The sequence below is a fragment of the Brachypodium distachyon genome, chromosome 1 (genome assembly GCF_000005505.3).
Source record: "Brachypodium distachyon strain Bd21 chromosome 1, Brachypodium_distachyon_v3.0, whole genome shotgun sequence".
In the NCBI taxonomy this organism is placed as follows: Eukaryota; Viridiplantae; Streptophyta; class Magnoliopsida; order Poales; family Poaceae; genus Brachypodium; species Brachypodium distachyon.
In genome coordinates this window covers 25,060,038-25,076,344 of record NC_016131.3, presented here as the reverse complement: position 1 = coordinate 25,076,344, position 16,307 = coordinate 25,060,038, and the positions used below count along the sequence as shown (strand labels likewise).

The following is a 16,307-nucleotide window of genomic DNA, read 5'->3' as shown; positions in this document are numbered from 1 at the left end:
TAGAGCCAAATTGAGAGTCTGGTAGTAGCGTGTAACTCATGCCAAAAAAGCATCCGTAAAGCCAAACCCAGCCAGTGAAGCAAGGACACGCTACAATTATGTAATTTGAATCAAAGTATTTTCTTTGAGGCGTTGATAAACTTTAGTTATGCTTATGCTAATTCTGATTCCTAGCGTCCTTTCATTTTCCTCTGCTGCTTAGCATCGTCTACAGAATAGAATTTCAAATGGTATATAGAACTAGAACAAGATTCACAACTCAGTTTACTCGTTTCAGAATCCAATACTCCCATAGAGGAATATAGTGCAGGAGTAGTAATGTTCTAGCAGGATTATAATTTATTTTTAGTAACAAGGAGAAAAGGAGAGAATATTCGTCGGATATTTGGGACGGTACGACAATGTACACATCGAAGAGAGAAGAGGAGGTCAAGAAAAGGCTCCATCCAACCAAGTTGGACCGCAGGCAAGGCAAGCAGAGCAGGAGGGACGGCGCCGCCGTCACCTCAAATTCTCATTCGCTCTCGCCTTCAAATTTGGGCCTTCCCCTCTCCTCTATTTTTATCTCTTCTCCCCCAGATTGCTGCTCTATATCTCTCTGCCTGGACCCGCCACGGATTCCCCAACAAATTTCCTCTCCTTGCCCTGGTACGCCTCCTCCTTCCTCATCCCCTTCTTCTTCTCTGGTCGCGTTCTTGCTCCATTGGATTTTGATTGGATCCATCGCCTTTTTTTTTGTTCCCATCCGGACCGGATTCCCCCCCTCCCGACTGAAGAATCGGTTGATTGCGCTTGATTGATTGTTCAACCCGCAAACCCTTGTTAATCTCGCGTTCTTCTTTTTTTCCCGTTCCTGTTCATGCTTGAATTCTCCTTCCAGCTTTCCTGGAAAGGAACCGAGTTAGGATGATTTCTTCGATGATGTGGTTTCTCCCCTTCTCCTTCCTCCTGCAATGGCGGAGCGGAGCGAGAAAAAGGGAAAGCGTCACGAACAAACGTTGACGGAAGCAAGCGCAGTTTGCGTACGCAAAATCGCTGTCACCAATCACGCTCCAACCGCCCACCGTCCTCCTTCGCATTTGCAAAAATTGCATTTGCAAAAATTAAAAAGAAGATTCTTTTTTTCGCTTTTCCAACTCTCCTCCCCTCGTGGATCCCACGAAAACAGATTAGTCAAATGCATTTGATTTGGGGACTCACTTGTAGTATAATTTTCGTTTTTCTTGACAAATCGCAGGAGCAAGGAAAGCAGGCAACAGCCCTTGCAGCTGCTGCCGTCCACAGGGCTCGGCTGTCAAATTTTCTTTTGGCAGCCAGCCCGTCTCCAATTTTCCCCAGCCAGGAGATCGACGAGGTAAACAACAAGTTCCCAATCTTTGTATTATTATTATTACTCTTACAATTATGTATGTATGTTGACCGTGACAAAGAAATGTACGAAGACCACTTGATCTCAGCTTTGTTAGGTGAACTGGAGCACATACAAATGTCGTGGCACACATGTTTTCTCCGTGTTTCTTTGACAGTTGAATTCAATTCAATTTATGCGAACCGCGTGTGAGGACCGACAGCTAAGTCTTGTTGTTGCCTTTTGTTCTTCCAATGACTCAGGGCAGTGAAGGACACATACCACACATTAGCTCCTTCTCCTTGGCAGATTCTGGTTGTTGAGAGGTAGGCAGGATGGCTTCCTTCTCCGGCCCCCTCCACCGCCCCTTCTCCGCCATGGCGGTCGCTGCCTTCGCCGCAGTCTCCTCCATCGAGCTGCCTGACAAGTTGTCCCAATACAAGCTCGCTGACAATGCGGACGCCATCGTGTCGCTTCCGGACAGCAAGCCGGAAGCTTCAGCACCTTCGGCATCAGCACTTTCTGGTCTGCAGTTCTTGCCGAGAAATCACCAGGGTTATGATTTGGCTAAGGCGCCCGTTGCATCTTTGCCGGTAATCCAGACGGTTTACCAATACGCAAAGTTTGCCAAGACCTCTGGACAAGAAGAGGCAATGGCTTTGACCCCTTCGACGTCCTCGTCAGATGGTCTCTATCGCTGGCATCTGCCTGATCCCAGGGCCTGTGGCGACTCGTCCAACAAGTCTCAGACGGTGGTGGTTCTACTTGGTTGGTTGGGCTCGAAGCAGAAGCACCTGAAGAGATATGCCGATTGGTACACCTCCAGGGGGTTCCATGCTGTGACCTTCACTCTGCCCATGTCTGACATTATCAGTTATAATGCTGGAGGGAAGGCTGAGAAGAATGTGGAGATGCTCTCGGAACATCTTGCTGCTTGGGTCAGCGAGGAGAGTGGGAAAAAGATTGTTTTCCACACCTTCAGTAACACCGGCTGGCTTTGGTACTACTATACTTTCCCTTTCGATTTCGTACATCAATAAAAACAGTTCTCAGCTTGAAATTTCGAGCTTAATTCCTTGTTTGTGTTGTTGTTGCTGCAGCTATGGTGTAATACTAGAGAACTTGCGGAAGCAGGATCCTGAAGCAATTGAGAAAATTAAGGGATGCGTAGTCGATTCAGCGCCTGTTGCTGTCCCTGATTCTCAGGTAAAAAAAGCCTCATAGGAATGAAATTGGGTTGTTCTTGTATTCTCTTGGTAAATTCCACAGATCCAAATTTCATTGTTTATGACAAATGAATGTGTCATTAATTATTTTTTATCCTTAATTCACATCTCTTTCATTTACTCGTACACTCCTCGGTCAGGTTTTGCTGGAACACCACGAAAAAAGGTTCCATTGGAACATAAATAATTATTTAATTTTTTTTTTCTGATCTCAGGTTTGGGCATTAGGGTTCTCGGCTGCTATCATGAAAAAACACAGCGTAGCAACTAAAGGAGCAGTATCAAATGATACAAGATCTGACGTCGTAGTTGTGGACTCTCACAGAGATATTAAGCCAGCAGCTACCGAGGCTGTTCTACTATCTGCGTTGGAGAAGGTTTTTGATGTTATTCTGAATTATCCAGCCATTAATAGGTATGCTATTTATTCATCCACATCGGAAGGAGTCATTTACATTTTCAGCCATGGGGAGTTGTCTCCAATTCTCTCTGTGAACTGTTCTTGTATGGGAAGCATGCCATCTAACTTGTAGCCGAGTTCATTGTTTGATTGGTGATTACATCAGTACTCCCTGCTATCGTTCATTATATCATACCATGTCTCATGATGTAACTGACTTTTGGTAACAGATAGTAAGAAATATCTGCTGTAGAAATAGCAGCCTAATAAGAGTGAATTCTATTTTTACCCCTTGTTTGGCAGTTTGTGACAGTGTTTACCCAATTTTAAATTTTGTGACACATTTTACCCCCTATTTGTAAATATGTGACAGTTTTTACACTATTTAACCAATTTGCCTGGTTTCTGACATGTTGGACCCACCTTTCGTGGTGACGTGGCAAGTCGAGTGGCTCCGTTAATCAACATTTTGTTCTTCAATGCAGTAAATCACTACATGTTTCAGTTAATCAACATTTTGTTTTTTACAGGAGGCTATCTGGTGTTATGGAGCTTTTGTCCTCGAAGCAACCAAACTGCCCCCAGCTGTACATATACAGCTCCGCAGATCGTGTCATCCCGGCAAAGTCAGTGGAGTCATTCGTGGAGAGACAACGAAGAGCGGGGTGTGAAGTGAGGTCTTGCGACTTCGTCTCGTCGCCCCATGTGGACCATTACCGGAGCAATCCGGGTCTCTACACCTCTCAGCTGACCAACTTCTTGGAGGACTGTGTGCTTCACCATCGCGAGGACTCTTCGCCGTCATCATCGCCTGCATAGGATGTTCTTTGCAGGAGAAGACAAACATATTTGTCCCTGGTGATCCATTGAAATGTACCAGGATCGTATGAGGATTAATTATACATCTGACCTATTTCCTTTTTTACTCTGGTCGGGTAACTTTTAGGAGGCACAACTGTAAAAAAATGAAGCAAGTTTGTGGCTTACTAACTGACAATTCACCATGCACCAACCATTCGTTTGTCTGGATGAGAAATCTGTTTATTTCTTTGCACATATTTGATGACTGATTACTGCCTCTATTGATGTGTGTGTGTGTGTGAGGATAATTTTATCAGGGTGTATATAGTATCTTGGCATGCTGTTGTATCTCAGCTATTATATAATTTGAAATGCTTCCCAAATGTGATAAACAGATTGACTAGAATAAGAAGAGCAAAGCAACAATTAAGCGACAACTTAACAGTTGGCTATACATACAGATGTGAATCTAATCAGGTGAAAGTCCATCGACCATGACAAGAGAAAAAAATTACATAGATAGATAGATAGTGCAGTACATACACACAGCATCTGTTGTTGCGAAGTTCTGCCAGATAACAGGGGCCAGGGGGTCCTCCGGCCGCGGGGCGAATGCAGACGAGTACGCCGATTTGGTAGTGAGGGGCTTTCCATCCACCCTGCCGAGCCGAGTCCGGAACCTGCACATTCAAGATAACCGTAGCCTCCAAGCATTGAAGCTCGCCAAGTTCTTGCTGCGCAACGGATGTGAGCCTTGGGCGAAAAGTCACAAAGCTAGGCAAGGAGGTAATAGCTGCCGCCACCGAGATGTTGGGCCTAAGGGAATGGGAGAAAAGAGAGGGGAAGCGATCGGTAAGAGTGGCCTCCCCAATCCACAGGTCGAGCCAGAAAGCAGAAGAGCACCCGTTACCTACGGAAACACGGGTAAGCTGACGGAAAAGATCAAGGCATGACGAGAAATCGTTCCAGACCAGAGAGTCGAGGGGGTTTTGGTCGCCGAAGTCCCTTTGGGGGCCCCATCTGTAAACGGAGGAGAAGCGGGACACCCAAGGGATCGCGGGATTGGCGTGGATTTTGGAAAGGTGCTTCATAAGTAAGCAAACATTGTGGGTACGGAGGCAGCGGAACCCTAATCCTCCTTTCCCGGTAGGGGCACAAACAGCGTCCCACGCCACCTTGCAATTGCCCCCGTTAACATGGTCTTCCCCGGTCCAGAAGAAGGCCCTAGAGCACTTGTCAATAGCCATGATAGTGCCTCTTGGGAGAAGCAGGGCCCCCATCGCGTAGGTAGGCATAGCCCGCAACGCCGACTTAACTAGAGTAGCACGACCGCCGATGGACAGCATCTTCCCTCGCCAACCGGCTAGGCGCCGAGCTACCTTGTCAATGATTGGCCGAAAAGCCGACAACCGCAGCTTGTGGGTCGAGAGCGGAAGACCAAGGTAGGTTTGGGGGAAGGAAAAGACTTGGCACCCCAGGCTGTCGGCCAGGGAGGAAGCGAGAGACGTCTCAACGTGGATGGGAGCAAATGTGCTTTTGTCAAAATTAATGCTAAGGCCGGTGGTTGTCAAGAAGGCCCCAAGACTGTCTTTTAGATTGGCGAGATGGGCAGGGTCCGCCTGAAGGATAATCAGCGTGTCGTCCGCGTACTGAAGTACCGGGCAGGGGGCTGAAGGAAGGATTGAATGGGCGATGAGACCCTGAGCCGAGGCATCAAGGAAGAGGCGTTGAAGAATGTCGGCGATGATGATGAATAGGAAAGGGGACAAGAGATCACCTTGTCTGAGCCCGCGCCGGCATTGGATCCACGAACACGGGACACACATCATGGAACGGAGGAGTACCAATCAATGTATTGGCATTGAGTCCATGCATTTCTGAGATTCAGGCTTTCTGAATTAGCCTTGAGATGAATTGATCTTTTGTTTGGATAATCCGGTCTTGTCTAAACTCCGAATCGGAAGAGATCGAATTGGGCCGAGACGACCAAGCCCAGAAACACTTCTTCTCTTTCTTCTATTTGAGGAAGACCAAAAGCCCACCAAGACTAGATTCTTCTTCTTCGCCATGGCCCCGTCCCCTTCCGCCTCCGCCGCCGACCAAGATTCCCCCTCCGCCGCCGACGGCAAAATCCTTACATCTACCGCGGCCGCAGAGAGCAGCAGCAGAGGGGATCAGGACGACGACGATGAGCGGTGGCTCGCGGCCCTCTCCGAACCGGAGCTCGTACGTTCGTGACACCCCCCATCTCTCTTTTGCTTTTATCACTTCCTGATGGTGCCTGTTCTTGTGGTTCCTGCATGATTTTCTCATCAGCTTGAAGAAGCTGGCCGCTACGCGGGCCAAGACCGCCGGCCATCCCCACCTCGCCGACCAATTCGATCTGCGGACATTGCGGGCTCTCGGTACTCCACCGCACCTCCTCCTCCTCTTCCTCTGAATACCCTGAACTCGTGCCATAAAGTGACAGATTTTTGACCTAAAACTATGGATACTGTCTCTCTGATGAGTGATGACTTTATACAGAGCTATCATTGTTGGTCTGAACCCATTTGCAACTGTATGCAAAATGTAGCGTTTATGCTTTTGTTCAATGTCTTGTGTCACATGTATGGTGCAGTTTCTTTGCTGAACATGCTTTTGCTTGTGCTTTCCAGGGGTTGTTTTACTGGGAAGTTTAAAAGAACGACTAAAAGAAACCATGGTGGATCCAAACATTCTCGATAGGCTTACACTATCAAGAGATACTGATGCGGAATTCAGCGTCGGTGGTAGTGGTTTGGAGGTGTTCAGGCCCAGCAAAGATCAGCCATCACAAAATGGTGTCGAGAAAAAACGAAAGCAGATGCAGGATGAGTAAGTCTTACTCGGCCGTGTTGCTTAGGAGTAAAAAGTTTCATTTTGTCAAAGCATACGTAGGCTGCATCGTGTTAAAATGACCTACTTGTACTACTGGATTTCAAATTTTTTTATCAGCAATTTAGTTATATTTAACTCAGACTGATTATATACAGTTTCATCTCATGCTGAAACTTGCTCTGTTTTCTAGAGGTTAGTTGTGACGTAGTTACGGTGTATTTGTGTATGATGCAGGTGCCATGAAGGGCTGTCCAAAGTAATAAGAAAAGGAAAATGAGCAAGAAGATATCAGCAAGCATAGATTGCCACGATTTTCTCACTTCTGGTGATCATTTGCAAACACCCTGAGGCTGCTAATGAGGAAGATCACTGAAGCTGCTGCTGCTGGTGTAGATTTTGCGAAGCCTTTAGTTGTTGCGGTCTACCTTTCCGGCTTCTTGGTCCTGACTCCTGAGTAACAAGCAGTGAAGAACTCAACTAGATAGGATCCCCTTGTATTAGGCAAAAGTTTATTCAAGGGATGCAACCAAGTTCTACACCATGTGGACCATTACTGGAGTAATCCGGGGCTCCACCTCTCAGATGACCAACTTCTTGGAGGACTGTGCTGAGCCGTCGCAAGGACTCATCGCCTGCATAGGGTATTCTTTGCAGGAGAATACAAACATATTTGTCCCTGGTGATCCATTGAAATGTACCAGGATCATATGAGGATTAATTATACATCTGACCCATTTCATTTTGTTTTCTGGTCCACTCGTGGATTAGCTTTAGGAGGCTCAATTGTAAAAAAAGAAGCAAAATTGTGGCTTATTGACTGACTAGTTACCGTGCACGTACCATTCGTTTGTCTGGATGAGAGATCTGTTTGTTTCTTGGCACATACTTGATGACTACTTACTGTCTCTATTGGTGTGTTTGTATATTGCTCTGGCTGTGATCCTGCAAATTCTAGTGGCCATGGAGCAAGCTTTTGTTTTTTCAATTATGCCCACAGCACAAAGAGTTATTTCTGTTTTTCTCAATATTATGAATGTGGAATTCTGAAGTCAGATCCAGGCCCAGGGCAATTTTTTTTAATGACTCAGAATTGATGCATGCAACCATTATTTTTCAAGTGCTGTTATTCTTCCTAAGAAGTTTGGCACTTGATTAAAGATGTGAGTAGCATCAAACCAAGTCAGGTTTGTTGTATGAAGGTTTTGCAAGCATAAGCAGGGTATAAAAATCTCACAGCTGTGATATATTTGAAATGCTTCCCAAATGTGACAAACGGATTAAAGAAAAGAAGAAGAGCAAAACAAGCGACATTTGGTGTGCCTAAAAGCTTTGCAAAACACAGATTAAAAGGCTAATTTTTATGCACAACTTAACAGTTGGCTTCACAGATGTGAATCAAGTAATGTAAAGTCCATCGACCATGACAAGAAAACAATAATTATACATGGATAAGCAGGGTATATGTAGTATCTCACAGCTGTGATATATTTGAAATGCTTCCCAAATGTGACAAACAGATTAAAGAAAAGAAGAGCAAAACAAGCCACATTTGGTGTGCATAAAAGCTTTGCAAAACACAAATTAAAAGGCTATTTTTTATGCACAACTTAACAGTTGGCTTCACCACAGATGTGAAATCAAGTAATGTAAAGTCCATCGACCATTAGCCATGTCTGACCTGATGGGAACGACAAGTGAGAACAACAAGTGATTAACACTTGTACTGCAGAGGAAAAGGGAGAAAATAGAAAAGGGAAGGAGACATAGTGACATACTCACCGATGAGAGTGCAGATCGAGGCTGGAGGCAGCGGTGGTGGCGGAGGCGAGAGCGTGGTGCGGATCGAGGGCACGGCGAGAATGTATTGTGATTTTTGAGTGAATGCTTCTGAGGAGGCAATTCCCTTTCTTTCTAGTTTGAAGCTCGGCCACAGTAATGCCCTCTTCCGTGTGCACGTTCTTTCAGCGACTTGCTAGCCGTAGATACCGGCAGATCGATGGTCCAGCCAGTACTGTATTGTATTTGCATTGCATAATACTATTTCGTTATACCGGAAATAGGGACCAGCGACTTGCTAACAGCCGGTGTTGGTAACACAAACAAGAAAAGGAAGAATATGAAGACTTCTGCAAGTCTCAACTTAATTAAATTTGCTAACCACATGCAATGTACACCTGTAAACTCGATCCTTCAAATTCACTAAACATATAGCTGTGTCTATCAATCCATAAGGTAGTTTAACAACAAGTGGACTGTACCTCTGACAAATGAAGCTCAATTGGAGGTTAATTTAAGTAAAAAAGCATAAGTTATAGTATTTGACGACTTGTGTGCCGTCCCCGGGGAAGGCAAATTAGCATGCCATTTGATGCTTGAACAGCTCACCTTTACGACCTGTATATGATCTAAACAAACCAAGAAACGTTGAAAATAAAAAATGGCATCTGACCCATTTCCTCCTTTTTTCTGGTCTGCTCGTGGATTAGCTTTGGGAGGCACAATTGTAAAAAAAGAAGCAGCAAAATTGTGGCTTACTGACACCGTGCACCAACCATTCATTTGTCTGGATGATAGATCTGTTTGTTTCTTTGCGCATACTTGATGACTGGTTACTGCATCCGCTGGTATGTGTATTGTTCTGGCTGCGCTACCCTAAAAAAAAAGCTTTCCTGTTATTCTCAATATTCTGAATGTTTGTGGTCAAGGGGAATTCTGAAGTCAGATCCAGGCCCAGGGCAATTTTCTATGATTCAGAATTTCTGCATAGAACCATTTTTTAAAAAGTGCTGACATTTTGTTTTCAAAAGGACATGTGTGGTACTAGTCTGAAGATCTGAGTTGAAAGCATCAAACCAAATCAGTTTGTTGTGTGAAGGTTTTGCAAGCATAATTAATCAGGGTATGTATGCAGTATCTTGGCATGCAGGTGCCTTTCAGCTGTGATATAATTTCAAATGCTTCCCAAATGTGATAAACAGATTGACCAAAACAAGAGCAAAACAAGGGACATTTTGTGTGCACAAAAGCTTTGCAAGGCAACAATGAAGGTACAACTTAACAGTTAGTTATACATACAGATGTGAATGTAAAAGTCCATGGACCATGACAAGAGAAATAGAATACATAGATAGTACATACACACAGCATCGTCTGGATGACGAAGCATTTTTATTGGACATTCAGGTTGCCAAACTGCAGGTATATAGTACTTGCAAATTTGAGGGAGATAAGCAGAGCTAATAAAACATAATACGCTCGTTCGCCCGAGGGACGTTGCGCAGAAAAGCGCAACGTCCAATAAAAATGCTTCGTCCATAAACACAAGAAATGCAATGTAATCTTCGATGGATGTTGCGCTGCACGTCCTCGCTCGCGCACATACAGTACTACCATCGTGTAATTGCCACCTGCGCAAAAAAGCAAACGCAAGAAAATCAATTAATTGATTTATTCAAAATGTTAAGTTAGTTCTTAATCTAATTTACATTATCCATTCAAACACAAATGCTACTAGTATGCATTTGATGCCGCTAGTATTAGCATGATAGATTTATAGACACGCACGCGTGGCTTAATATTAGAGATCATCTGCTCGTGGATCGACACACCACAGATAACTACTCACTCCATTCCAAAACACAGTTTATATATATTTTTCTCATGTGTTCCACAACACACCTCATTTTTCTCTTGGTACCCGCACCCGGCTAATAACTAGTCACATCCATTTATTATTAATCCAATATGATTGGTCAGGCACTAGAAATGAGAGCTGCCTTGGTCCAAGTGCACAAATCTATATTAGCAGTTAAACTAAAGCAAACAAAATGGAATTAGGAGAAGATAATCGGGGCCAGGATAGGTACGTACCTCACACCCTTTACACTGCAGCTCCTTTAGCGTGCTGTCATCTTCAGAAATCTGGGGCATATATAGCAATTCCAGTTTATTGAGGGACGGAAGGTGCAGCAATCCTTCGGGTAGCTTGATCATGTTCGAGAGCCTCCAAAGCTGCAGGCAGGAGAGCTTTGGCATTGTCCCGTCCTCCATGGTCCACTCCTCCGTGGAGAACGTAACAAGTCGCAACCTTTGCAGGCGAGGAAACCCTTCGGCAGAGCAGGTCATGGTTTGGCCTTTATATCCCTCCAAATCGAGCACTACAAGACATGGAAGCTTCTCCAGGATCGGCATCGGGTCTTGTTCAATGACATTAGCATCTAGACGAACACTCTGTAGGCTTTGTGGGAAGTTATCAGGCAGCTTATCCAGCACATCAAACTGACCCATAGAAACATCAACCAGGCGAGGCATGTTTGCAAATATGTTAATCATCTCCGCAGGTAAGCCTTCCATCGACATAAAGAGCCTTGTTAGTTGCTTCATCTGGCCCACGAAAATCACCAAGTCATGATACGAGTTTCTGCCAACCGCTGCACCAAAAAAGGTCTGTAGCTTATTCTGCTGCTGTCGACGCATACTCCTTGCGGATGGTGGTGGAGAAAACAAGTTTTCCCCAAGGAAAGCATGCCTTAGAGATGGGATATCCCACAGGGAGTTTGGCACCACCGAGTCCAATTCTGTTCTCCTTAGATCTATCGTCTGCAAGTAAAGGAGTTGTCCAATTGATGAAGGCAGCATCACGCCTTCACAATTTAACAACCCGAGGTATCTTAGGTGAATGCACCCAACAATCACTCTGGAGAAACCTTCCAGTCTGGAATCTTCGATGCGGAGAACTCTCAGGAATCTCAGCTTAGGAAGGGACACTGACGAGAGTTTAAAGCAAAGTAGAGTTCGGACATTAGGTGCCCCAGGTGCAACCTCGTCACTCAAATTTTGAAAACAAGAACGGTAAGATATCAGTTTATCCCAGGACGATGCACCAGCTTGGCCTATAACATTTTTGGAGTGCATCCACATGTCAGCAACAAAACACACACACATATATAAGAACATATTCAAACAGAAAATAGATCACTCTATCGAACACATCATGATAGTAAGTCTGACCTGCAGTTTTGTCGATGACATCAAGGAAACCATCTTTCCTGGCTTCTTCTATGCACCAGTCACGTAAGATGTCATGAATCCTTATACTGTCAATCCGTTCAAGTTCCCTGGTTTCACGAACAATTTGGACCAAGCTTCTCTGAACCAACTCAGTCACATACTTGTGTGCTGTTTCTTCTAGCTTATGATTTGGTGTGTATGGAATGAAGCTTTCAGCTATCCATAGATTAATAAGATCGACAACATATATTTCATAATCCTCTGGAAAACTAGCAAGATAGAGGAAACAAGACCTTAAATAATGGTTTGGCAGGTCCTTGTAGCTGCGAGCTAGTATGTTCTGCATCATGTGCCCGTCTTTGGTTGATGGCCAATCTGAGAGTATGCTGGACCATGCTTGCATATTTAGATTTTTTGATAGATAACCCCCCAAAACTGCAAGTGCAAGTGGTAACCCATCACATTTCTTTGCAAGCTTTCTCCCAAGTTTTACAAAGTCACCCACATCACGTATGCCAGATGTTCTGTATGGTGGTAAAGCTTTACTACTGAAAAGATCCCAGCTTTTCTCTTCATCTAACTTCTTCAAAGGATGAACATGGGTTGGCATTTGAACATGATTTGCCACATCTTCTTTTCTTGTGGTTAACAGCACTCTACTACCATTAGTTGCATCGGGAAAGGCTTTAACTGTCCTGTTTAACTGCTCCCATGTATCTGTTTCCCACAAATCATCAAGAACTACCAAGTATTTCTTTTGCAACAGAAAATCATGGATCTCCTTTCCCACCTCATGCTCAAGCATTTGATTAAGTGACTCATATTTCTTCCCTGTTATTTGTTTCATAATATCCTTTAGTAATTCAATGCCCTTGAATGTTTGAGACACAGTCACCCAAGCAATTGTGTCAAAGTGCTCTTTGACCCTAGAGGAAGTGTATATTTTTCTGGCAAGTGTTGTTTTTCCGGCCCCACCCATGGCGACTATGGAGACAGCACTAAGCATTTTCTCGTTATTATCAATTAACTTATCCACTAGTTCTTTGTGCTCATCCTCAAATCCAACCATGACAACATCATCTTGAGAGTGTTGGTGCATAACACCGAAATCTTGTGGAACATCCTCAACTTCACCAGTATTATCCAAACCAATTTTCAAATTTGCTGCACTTGCAAATATCTTATCGAGCTTCCCATTTACGCGTTGGATTTCAGCACCAACTTTATGAAGGGCAACCAAGTCACTCGGTAAGCGAGCATACCTTGTAATGGCACCCATGAAACCCTTCTTGAGCCTGTTTCTCTTCTCTATGTAATCTGCAGCTTCAATGACATTCTGAGCCTTATACGCTGCATCTCTGATCTGGCCCACCAAGACAGCAACCCTTGCATTTCCTGATCTCCATTTGCTGTCAGCATCTTTGAGGTAGGCCTGCAGCTGCAGCAATTGATCTTTCAATAAGGACACTTGAAAGGTGACTCCACATAAGAATCTGGTCTCCTCAACAGCAAGATTTCCCATGCCTCCAAGCACAGTGCTAACAGCCGACTGCGCCATGGCTCCTTGCTTCTGCTTGATCAGACTGAATTAAAATGCTTGATGAGACTGGATCAGAAAGAACTAGCCAGCCTTGTGAGTAGTGACTGATTAATTCTTATCCTAGAATCTCCCTTTAGCTGCCAAGTCCACTATTACCATTAGCCATAGCTGACCTTGCGGGAGTGACAAGTCAGAACAACAGGCGAACGCTTGTACACTGAACATGGAAAGGGAGAAAAGGGAAAAGGGGAAGAGACTCAGACTCACCAGTTGAGTGCAGATCACTGACGTTAGAGATGGCAGGGGCGGCGGATCGACTGGAGAAACGGGCGGCGGCTGGTACGTGCAGGGATCGACAGCGGCGAGTGTGTTGCCGAGGGCACGGTAAAAATGTAGTGTGATTTGTGAGCCAAAGCTTCGGAAGAGGCGACTCCCGTTCTTTCTTTTCTTTACAGAGTTCGAAGCTTGTCCACAGTAAGTCAGTAATGCCCTCTTCCGTGTGCACGTTCTTTCAGTAGATACCCTGAGAGGCTGAGATCGATGGCCCAGCCTGTGAATTAAAAATTGTAGAGAGTATGTCTTGCCGGGCTGATGTTATCAGAGTACGAAGACTTGTAAGTCTGAACTTAAAGCTACTAGTCAAGCATGGAAATCTGTAAAGTACCTCTGTCAAATTAACAAATTAATGAAGCTAAAGTAGTGTGAATGGCTTGGCAACTTGTGTGTGCCGTTCCTGGGGAAGGCAACTTAGCATGTGATTTGATGCTCCAAGAGCTCAGCTTTACGACTTGTATATGATGTAAGCAAACCAAGAAATGATCAAAATATATAAACAATGGCATGCGTGAGCTGGGAATGTCCACTTGTTAATTTGCCTGTCACTACAATATTCCTCCAGTGTCTTGCAGGGAGAGATAGTTTGAGGGATTTGAGGCACGTCGTCTTTTGCAGTGGGGAGAGCTCTGATGGTGGTGCCAATCCATGGCGGTGGCTGTTGTTCTTGTGCTTCCTGCAGGATTTGCTCATGAGCTTGAAGACCGCCGGCCTTGCCGACCAGTTTCATCGATCTGCGGACGCTCGGTACTGCCCACTGTCCCCAGCTCCTGCTATTCTCTGAACAATCTGATACAAGATCGCTGACAATGCGGATGCCGTTGTGTCGCTTCAGCGCCTTCGGCATCGGCACTTTCTGGTCTGCAGTTCTTGCCGAGAAACCGTCAGGGTTTTCATCTTGAGAGAGCTTTGATATGATGATGGTGCCAATCCATGGTGGTGGCTGCTGTTGTTCTTGTGTTGCGTGCAGGATTTTTCTCATCAGCTTTAAGAAGCTGGCGGCCACGCGGGCTCTCGGCACTCGTCCTCCTCTGAATACCCTGAATTTGTGCGACGAATTAGCATACAGAGCTCGGCCAACACCCTCCGGGACCCCCTGCAGGAACCAGGCGGCGGCTAGCTAGTTCACATCTGTTGTATCCTGGTCTACGAATTGAGTTTCGCCAGACCAAGGATCAACGATTCGCGAGAGGAATTCAACGAGATTGGGAAGAGACGAGGTAGACGGGGAATTCAGATTTCATTCCTTAGTTCTTTCTTGCGTCTCAGAGTAACCAACATACCGCTTAAATCCCCAGAGCCTGCCAGACGACAGCTCACACCCACAAGCCGTTACACACAGGCACTCACGCACACACCCCTATCCGCGTTGGCTTGATGAAGACGTACTTCCCTTTGCCGCTTCTGACGTAGTTGCTACCCGTGGCACACCACGTGTGACACTGGCCACCCCTTGAGACGCAGCTTGCCCCCAAGCTGCTGAATGTGGATAACGCTCCCTCAGAACAGAATAATCTTCCCAAGTCGCCATGGCACTAGGTAAGGAAGTCCACTTGATCAGCACCTGAAGGTACGCGGTGTTACCTTTCTTGATGAGGCGTCGGTCCAGAATTTCTTCGGGCTGCAGTTCAGATACATCCAACTGAAGAGGTGTTGGCAGGTCAGTAAACACAGGAGTATGGTCAGGAAGGAACTGCTTTAACTGAGAGACATGAAACACAGGATGCACCAAACTGCCAGCTGGAAGATCTAACTTGTATGCCGCAGAACCATATTTGGCCAGAACTGTGTAAGGACCAAAATACTTAAAAGCCAGTTTGGGATATGGGCGATTCACCACTGAATGTTGAGCATAAGGTTGAAGCTTCAGCAAGACCTGCTCACCGACCTGAAACTCCCTTAATGAACGACCAGCATCAGCTGCTTGCTTCATACGACTCTGAGCCTTCTGTAAATGGTGCTGGACAAACTGGGACAGAAAGGCACGATCCTGAAGAACCTCATCAGCCTCAGTATTGTCAACAGAGGAGGCAACATGAAATAAACCATGTGTTGGTTCCACACCATACAAAGCCTTGAATGGAGAGCAACCAATGGTCGTATGAAAGGAAGTATTGTACCAGAATTCTGCTAGGGGCAACCAACTGGCCCATTTAGTAGGAGAGACTGATACTGAACACCTTAAGTACATTTCCAAACACTGGTTCACACGTTCAGTCTGTCCATCTGACTGAGGATGATACGTTGTGCTCATATTCGGTTGAACATCCATACCTTTGAACAAAGCCTGCCAAAAATTGCTTGTGAAAACCTTGTCTCGATCAGAAACAATAGAGGAGGGTGGGCCATGCAACTTGACCACATTGTCCATAAATACATGAGCAACATGAGATGCAGTAAAAGGGTGTTTAAGTGGCAGAAAATGGGCATACTTGGTATAACGATCCACCACTACCGAGATAACAGAATATCCCAATGACTTTGGCAAGCCCTCAATAAAGTCCATAGTTAAGTTCTGCCACACACCTTTTGCCAAAGGTAAAGGTTGAGGCAAACCAGGGTACTTGCAGTTTTCATGTTTAGCATGCTGACAAATACTACACTGCTTGACAAACTCTTCCCACGCAAGTTTCATGCCAGACCAAGAGAACAACTTCTTAAGACGCTGGTAGGTGGCCTGAATGCCAGAATGGCCACCAAGGGATGAGGCATGAAAAGCAGTAATAAGCTCGCATTGTAAACCCACATTAGCACCTACCCAGATCTTGCCATCCTTCCTCAGCAAACCCT

At 45.2% G+C, this 16,307-nt stretch overlaps 3 protein-coding genes and 1 long non-coding RNA gene across 6 annotated transcripts; 2 read left to right on the top strand and 2 right to left on the bottom strand.

Annotated features, from left to right (window-relative positions):
* The first annotated feature begins 347 nt into the window (after positions 1-347).
* On the top strand, positions 348-4,030 carry LOC100832016 (transmembrane protein 53). The gene is made up of 6 exons (XM_003563172.4): positions 348-648; positions 1,238-1,354; positions 1,612-2,348; positions 2,449-2,554; positions 2,790-2,989; positions 3,505-4,030. Exons 3-6 carry the CDS (start codon positions 1,684-1,686, stop codon positions 3,791-3,793), a joined length of 1,260 nt encoding a protein of 419 aa, XP_003563220.1. The 5' UTR covers positions 348-648; positions 1,238-1,354; positions 1,612-1,683; the 3' UTR covers positions 3,794-4,030.
* Positions 4,031-5,824: 1,794 nt separating this feature from the next.
* Positions 5,825-7,539, top strand: LOC100842500. Its single transcript, XM_003560247.4, has 4 exons — positions 5,825-6,001; positions 6,092-6,180; positions 6,433-6,631; positions 6,869-7,539. The coding sequence occupies exons 1-4, from the start codon at positions 5,964-5,966 to the stop codon at positions 6,909-6,911; spliced, it is 369 nt and encodes a 122-aa protein (XP_003560295.2). The 5' UTR covers positions 5,825-5,963; the 3' UTR covers positions 6,912-7,539.
* Positions 7,540-7,977: 438 nt separating this feature from the next.
* Positions 7,978-9,087, bottom strand: LOC112269375. Its single transcript, XR_002961223.1, has 2 exons — positions 8,414-9,087; positions 7,978-8,312 (listed from the first exon to the last, which is right to left on the bottom strand). It is a non-coding gene; the product is annotated as an uncharacterized LOC112269375 (long non-coding RNA).
* A 563-nt stretch (positions 9,088-9,650) lies between these two features.
* LOC100831712 (putative disease resistance protein At1g50180) lies at positions 9,651-13,782 on the bottom strand. 3 transcript variants are annotated; one of them, XM_010241023.3, is made up of 4 exons: positions 13,452-13,782; positions 11,645-13,357; positions 10,505-11,526; positions 9,651-10,041 (listed from the first exon to the last, which is right to left on the bottom strand). In XM_010241023.3, exons 2-4 carry the CDS (start codon positions 13,200-13,202, stop codon positions 10,021-10,023), a joined length of 2,601 nt encoding a protein of 866 aa, XP_010239325.1. In that variant the 5' UTR covers positions 13,203-13,357; positions 13,452-13,782; the 3' UTR covers positions 9,651-10,020. The 3 variants fall into 3 exon arrangements, with proteins under 3 accessions (XP_010239325.1, XP_003563219.1, XP_024311808.1); XM_003563171.4 differs by having other exon boundaries at positions 11,645-13,352; XM_024456040.1 differs by having other exon boundaries at positions 11,645-13,321.
* Positions 13,783-16,307: the final 2,525 nt, after the last annotated feature.

Coding starts and splice junctions, on each gene's coding strand:
- LOC100831712 (XM_010241023.3), bottom strand. CDS start 13,202: ATGGCGCAGTCGGCTGTTAGCACTGTGCTTGGAGGCATGGGAAATCTT. Junction 11,527..11,644: donor TGTCATCGACAAAACTGCAG/GTCAGACTTACT, acceptor AAAATGTTATAG/GCCAAGCTGGTGCATCGTCC. Junction 10,042..10,504: donor TGCAGTGTAAAGGGTGTGAG/GTACGTACCTAT, acceptor TTTTTTGCGCAG/GTGGCAATTACACGATGGTA.
- LOC100842500 (XM_003560247.4), top strand. CDS start 5,964: ATGAGCGGTGGCTCGCGGCCCTCTCCGAACCGGAGCTC. Junction 6,002..6,091: donor CCCTCTCCGAACCGGAGCTC/GTACGTTCGTGA, acceptor TTTTCTCATCAG/CTTGAAGAAGCTGGCCGCTA. Junction 6,181..6,432: donor GCGGACATTGCGGGCTCTCG/GTACTCCACCGC, acceptor TGTGCTTTCCAG/GGGTTGTTTTACTGGGAAGT.
- LOC100832016 (XM_003563172.4), top strand. CDS start 1,684: ATGGCTTCCTTCTCCGGCCCCCTCCACCGCCCCTTCTCCGCCATGGCG. Junction 2,349..2,448: donor AGTAACACCGGCTGGCTTTG/GTACTACTATAC, acceptor TTGTTGCTGCAG/CTATGGTGTAATACTAGAGA. Junction 2,990..3,504: donor AATTATCCAGCCATTAATAG/GTATGCTATTTA, acceptor TGTTTTTTACAG/GAGGCTATCTGGTGTTATGG.